The sequence below is a fragment of the Hippocampus comes genome, unplaced genomic scaffold (genome assembly GCF_001891065.2).
Source record: "Hippocampus comes isolate QL1 unplaced genomic scaffold, H_comes_QL1_v1.1 scaffold53, whole genome shotgun sequence".
In the NCBI taxonomy this organism is placed as follows: Eukaryota; Metazoa; Chordata; class Actinopteri; order Syngnathiformes; family Syngnathidae; genus Hippocampus; species Hippocampus comes.
Window position 1 is genome coordinate 1,128,930 of NW_017805707.1, and position 5,831 is coordinate 1,134,760.

The 5,831-nt window shown below is 50.8% G+C and overlaps 1 protein-coding gene across 1 annotated transcript in view; it reads left to right on the plus strand.

Annotated features, from left to right (window-relative positions):
- The window catches only part of mdfic (MyoD family inhibitor domain containing), a 12,569-nt gene extending 7,421 nt beyond the window's left edge, over positions 1-5,148 (plus strand). The window contains exons 4-6 of the mRNA XM_019882944.1: positions 1,097-1,387; positions 4,254-4,657; positions 4,942-5,148. Coding sequence (XP_019738503.1) covers positions 1,097-1,387; positions 4,254-4,513 — 551 coding nt within the window. The 3' untranslated portion in view covers positions 4,514-4,657; positions 4,942-5,148. The remainder of the gene's footprint in view (positions 1-1,096; positions 1,388-4,253; positions 4,658-4,941) is intronic.
- The last annotated feature ends 683 nt before the right edge of the window (positions 5,149-5,831 follow it).

Consider the following 5,831-nt stretch of genomic DNA (forward strand, 5'->3'; position numbering starts at 1 on the left):
TCAACTTTACCCCCCCCCCACCCCCAACCTTTTTAAGGTGATCAAGGTGCCACCCTGCTCTACATTTTAAAGGAGCTCAATTAGGACAGTTGAGAAAGTGTAGGATGGCAAAAGGGGGGGAAATAACACACCGAATCTGAAATTCACATTGCGCTGGCAGGCTCTGATGTGTACAGTTATGGGGGGGGGGGAGCCAATGCAGGAGGAACTCCCAGTAGAGCTGAATGTGCAGGTACTCCTCTCGGCGAGATCCTTGGCTCGCTCTCATCCTTCGCCGCTTTCTTATCAGACGGGGTCGCCGTCTTCTGGCTCCAAGACTTGCTGAGGCCACCTGAGCGTTCATGTGGAGGAGATCATTACTGTTGCAGACAGCAGCTATTTTGTAGAAGCGCACTTTTATTCACCCCCGCCTCCCTCCCCCGGCCCCCTCGCATTAATCTCACGCTCAACTCACCTGGGTACCGCTCCCAGCCGCCAACCGCGCCGCCTTTTGTGATCCTGCCGCATGTGAGGGCTCTCCATCTGCGCGCTTCTCACCGCAGAAATGTTTGCCATCTGATCAATATCGCGCGCCGCTCACGCTCTTGAAGATTCCCTAAGAAGCGACGGGGCAAATGCCGTTTTTTCACCGCGCCCGACGGCGGAGTGCTGACAAAGTTTTCGCGCTCGTTTTAGATCAAGTTATGGCGTCGACTGTCGACGGAGTTGAAGGAAAAAGTTCTTTTGGCAGCAACGATGGCGATAATTGTACGCGGTTACGGTGGTTCCGTGACTTACAAGTTGAATTGCAACAGCCTTGCCACAGTTGAGATCCGAAAGTAACTTGAATACCGAACGGATGACTTTCAACTTTTATTTTTCATCAAACTTTCATTGAAAAGAAATAGACAACCTAGTTTGACTTCATGTCATTACTTTGATTGACAAAGTGAGCCTTTCACAAACAGGTTATCGAAGCCAGATCAAGCTTTGTGTTTATTTTCTTTTAGCCGACGCACTGAAAATAACGACTCGATTTCTGGCTTGAAAACTTGAATCTCTCCCGTTTCTATAAAAATAGGAGGAGAATGACCGATTTGTCTCTGTTTGTTTTCAGCGCAACCTCAGATTGAAAAAGGACAAAATGGCGTTGGGCTCACCGACACTGGCGCCGGGACAACGTGCAAATGCTCACGCGCCAACGGCACCGGCTCCGGCGCCACGGGAGGGCCGACCTCAGGCACGAGGTTGTCGGCGGCGGCGGCTACGCCGACCACCAAGGAGCCCTTCACGCCGGTTTCGCAGAGGATGCAGCGCAAATTGAAGTCCAGCCTGTCGGTCAACAGCGACGGCAGCCGACGCAGCAAAGAAAGCTCCACCGGCTCAGCAAAAGCGCCTTTGCCCGAAGGTGAGTCGCCGGTCGCCCGCCGCAACCGAATTCAGGGCTACAGCTAACTTGCTAACCACTAACGGCTAAACTGAACGCATCCTGCTTTTTTTTTTTGCAAATCGGATCAATCAAGTCCTTCCGTCCTTTCATGACTTATTTTGAGCGCAGTGGCAAGTTGATATCAAATATATACATTCGAATACTATAAATCATAAATCGAGGATTTGAATCAATCGCCGCAAAGTTCAAATGATTGCGGCCAACGTGATCAAGCGTTGAAATTTTTGCCTGGAGTATCGGTGGCGCGTAGCTTCCAGAAACACGGCCCGCTTTCGGCCCCGTGGCCAGCTTCCGTTTATCAGCGCTATCGGTCACGTGTTTTGACCTTCCCGCCCGCCGGTGCCAGTTGGCCACGCGGCGAGGCCGTCGCTTTGTCAGGTGAGAGGCCCGGTAATCACCGTCGCCGCAGATGGAGACGAGGTGCGAGCGCCTAACAAGAGCCGAGAGCGCGGGGCGCCCATTAAAAGTCACGAGCCGCCCTCATCCGGGCCCCTCGCACCTCTCCGGGCCCTCATTAACGGGGAGCGACGGGGCCCGCCCTCATCGGCGCGGCGCCCCGCTCGGCGACTTTGATGCATTAGCGCGCGCATCCGTCCCAAGGACGCTGATTGATAAGAGTCCGATTGAGACGCGCGCCGAGGTGAAGGAGAGACGTCGCGTTTGATTTGCCGCACTTGAATTATGCATCGGGTGGAGAAGAACTTCGAGTAAAGCGTGTCCTGCGCAGCGGCGCTTAATTGCCGCGCAAGGGCGGAAAGGAAAGGAAATGAATTGTAAATAAAAAAATAAAAAATAAAAATGTGAAAAAACCCCAAGAGCAACTCAACAAGGCTTTGCGTGTTGACCGTTTAGCAAACGCGAGTTTTTGGCATCAATACGCCCGCTCCGGAGTGTTTATTTCCCGCTGGGGGGGAAGAACAGAAAAGCCAAGCTGTTGTGTTTGAGTGTTTACATGGATTACCATAATCTGTTTGCCTGTGAAATTAGCCTCCTTGGGCAGCCCCCCCCGAACGCAAGAAATAAAAAGGAGCTCGCTCGCTTGAGGGGGGATTCCTTGTGTTCTTTGGCACCGAAACCAATGGCAGATATCGCGTCGGGGTTCTTGGCCTTTTGTTCAGCTCAGCTGGGGCGGGTCCTGCCATCCATCTGCTGCTTTTTTTTTTTTTTGCGTAATTGTAGCTAATGAGCTCCGCTCCTCAAGCTGCTCGAACATGCCCAAGCGCTTCGTCGGTCTGTAATGGGCGCGCCTCATTGTGAATTCCGCCCATTCGGTCTCATTCTCCGCCCTTGAGTTGGTCATCCTACGCAATGTAAACTTGGCAGGCTCTTCATATCATGGCCATGTTTTGGCTGATTTTTTTTTTTTAATTTTAGTTTTAAATCTGTCATTTCCTGGTTATGGTGGGCCGCTGCTTCTCACTTGCGCAGTAAGTCGAGGCTTAATTTTCACTCGCGATGATGGCATATTTTGCACCCAAATTCCGCGGCGTGTCGGCCGTCGATGTCCGGTTGTGTTGCCTCCTCCTCCTCCTCACTCGACCCAAAATAATCACTGCTCTTCAATAATACATCCAAGCGAATGGCTGAGCGGGCCGGCCGCCGCTTATTGATTGTGTACCCTGTTTTTTATTAATCCTTTTTTTTTTTTTTTTTTTTTTTTGCAGTCGGTTCTTTCGTATTCTGAGCACTCGAGGCTCTGCCCTCTGGGTCCTTCAAAGTTTGTTAGGATGAGCTTTGAGAGGTTTTTTTTATTTTGGGGGGATTTTGAACAAAGTAGTTGGGGCCCAGCCAGGAGTTTAGCCATCTCCTCGGCACCTCGGGGGTACGTCCGGCCATATGCTTAATAGTTAAGGATCTCCATCCCTCCATCCCCTGCAAGTCTTCAGATCAGCATAATAAGATGCATTCCAAGTTCAGTGCACACTTGACGCATGTTGCTTGTATCCCAGCAAGCCGGGGCTCCTGGTCAGCTCTGCACGCCCTCTCTGAGCATAAAAAAGGGCGGGGGGGGGGGGTTGACTTTGATTAATCAAACATGAGCATCCAGCAGTCCTCTGCTTGCCGTCCTCCGCGCTCGCCTGCTTTCTCCTTCGCCTCGAACCCAATCAGCAACAGCCCACTCCGACGCCTCGAGATGGGCTGATGAAAGTTATGCAAATGTGGCCTGTTTGTACATTTTTTTTTTTTTTTTTTAGTCATACATCAGCAGTTGCGCTCTGCTGGATTTTGCTTCCCCAGTATAATTTTGACAGCTACACAGAGGACTTGGTGATCTCATTTTCGTCCCCACTAACCGAAAGGCAACCACTTGTTGCTGACTATCGCGATTCAAATGTACTACTCACAAGTTGCTCAAATAACATTTTTGTCATGAATAACTCTACACGCCATTTCTTTCCGCCGTGGTGACTAATTCCGCCGAATCTTGAAACACCTTTTGGGGGGTGGCTTAATGACCACATTTGTAAATTCTGCTCAACCTGCCGGCGCCTTCATCAAAAGGGTCCGGGGAGGTTAAATGTTAATCGGCGGCGCGCGGCTTGGCTAACGCTAATCGGCGTGTTTGCTCGGGAAGGGCCGGCCGCGAGACGTCGCTGATCATCTTGGCGGTGCGCATGATAATGGCGCAATTATTGACCAGTCTGTTAATCAAAACGGATGGCGGGGAATTCGTTGCCGCGTATTCCCCGCGTTTTCTCGCTTGGCAATGCATGCGGCAGCTCACTCGCGTACTAATTGCCAAATTAAACCCCGTCCACGCTTGAATTTGATTTCTTCCAAAACGTGGATGTCATTTTCACCAAAACTGACCGCGTGGGCCCAGACTGCTGCGTCCACTGCATCCTCGCGTGCCTCTTCTGCGAGTTCCTGACGCTGTGCAACCTGGTGGCGGCGCCGGTGTCGTGCGGCCCGTGCGCGTCCGAGTCGTCGTGCTGCTGTTGCTGCGGCGGCGGCGCAGAGGACGTGGGCGACGACTGCGACTGCCCCTGCGACATGGACTGCGGCGTCATGGACGCCTGCTGCGAGTCGTCGGACTGCCTGGAAATCTGCATGGAGTGCTGCGGCATCTGCTTCCCCTCGTAGGATGGACGACTGTTTTTTTTGGGGGGTGCGGGGGTTTGGTTTTACGTGCGATACCTCCTGAGTGTACTTTTTGAGGGACCTTTTGGCCTCGGATGTTTCGTCTGTTACTCTCCAAGTACTACAACACTGTAAAACGTGACCTCTGTTTTCTGGATCCGTCCCTAATGTTGTGCCGCGCGGGCGTTGGCGTCATCAAGCCCACCGACTCGCTACGAGGCACTCGCTAGCGGCCATATTTCTTTTTAAAGAGGCTAGAGTCACTTTGGTCGCGTTCCGTAAAGCTGCACCTCTTCACTCCACCGGTGGCTTTGTTGCGCTTGCGGCCGCGCTTGCTCGTCCCATTGCTTGGATTTTAAATGAGCTCAATAATCATCCAGAATCCGACATGCGATGAAAAAGCACAATGTGAAGATTTTATTGTTTTCTAGGAAAGCCCCCCGGCCCCCCACAGCTATTTTACGACTACAATTCTCCATCTTACCAATTTTGTATGAATGCATTTTTTTTTTTTCACTCCCAGACGTTGCTCATTTTCTTGCTGTTGTACATTATTTTGGAATGTCAAATTTAAAATAAATACCAGAATGACGCCATCCTGTTTGTGCTTGCTTGTAATGTTCACTGTTTGCATTAAAAAAAAAAAAAAAAAAAACTTTCCGTTCTCATGCCATCTATCTCAGCTCGAACCCAACAGTTGGGACGGGCCCCTTCATTTCTCTTGGCACGTCAGCAGGTGTCAAAATCATCCCCCGTCTGATGCCAGAGTCGTTTCTCTGTTGTCCGTCGTCAATAAATGACCGTTCAGCTTCGTTTACTGACTTGGCTCGATCTTTTGCACGAAACCCTTCGATGAAAAGCGCGTCGAACATCAGGAGTTGATGACAACCGATGAGACGTCATTGGCTTGTTTTCATTTTTTGATGACATTCACGTGACTTTTTTTTTTTTTTTAAAATGTACAAAATGCCGCTCGGGCGTCCGTATCCGTGTCGGCAATGAGATGTAAATGATTTTCCAAGTGAGAGCCTTGTAGTCTTTGTTCTTCTCTTCTTAGAGTAACAATGCGTGATGGTGCTCCCACCTTAAATATTTAAAGACCCCCTTTTGCTCAAGCTTTGCTGCTGTACAAGTGCCTCTGACTGCTTCTAATCTCCTTGATACCTGGAGGCGTCGCCACGGCAATGCAAAGATAACATGAGCCAAGCTGAAGTGGGGGGGGGGGGCGTCGCCGTTGCGGCAACGCTCGCAAACATCTGCCTAAGAGAAAGAAACCCAAATGAAAGGCGAGATTTATTTGGCCCCCCTCTCTGCCCTGACT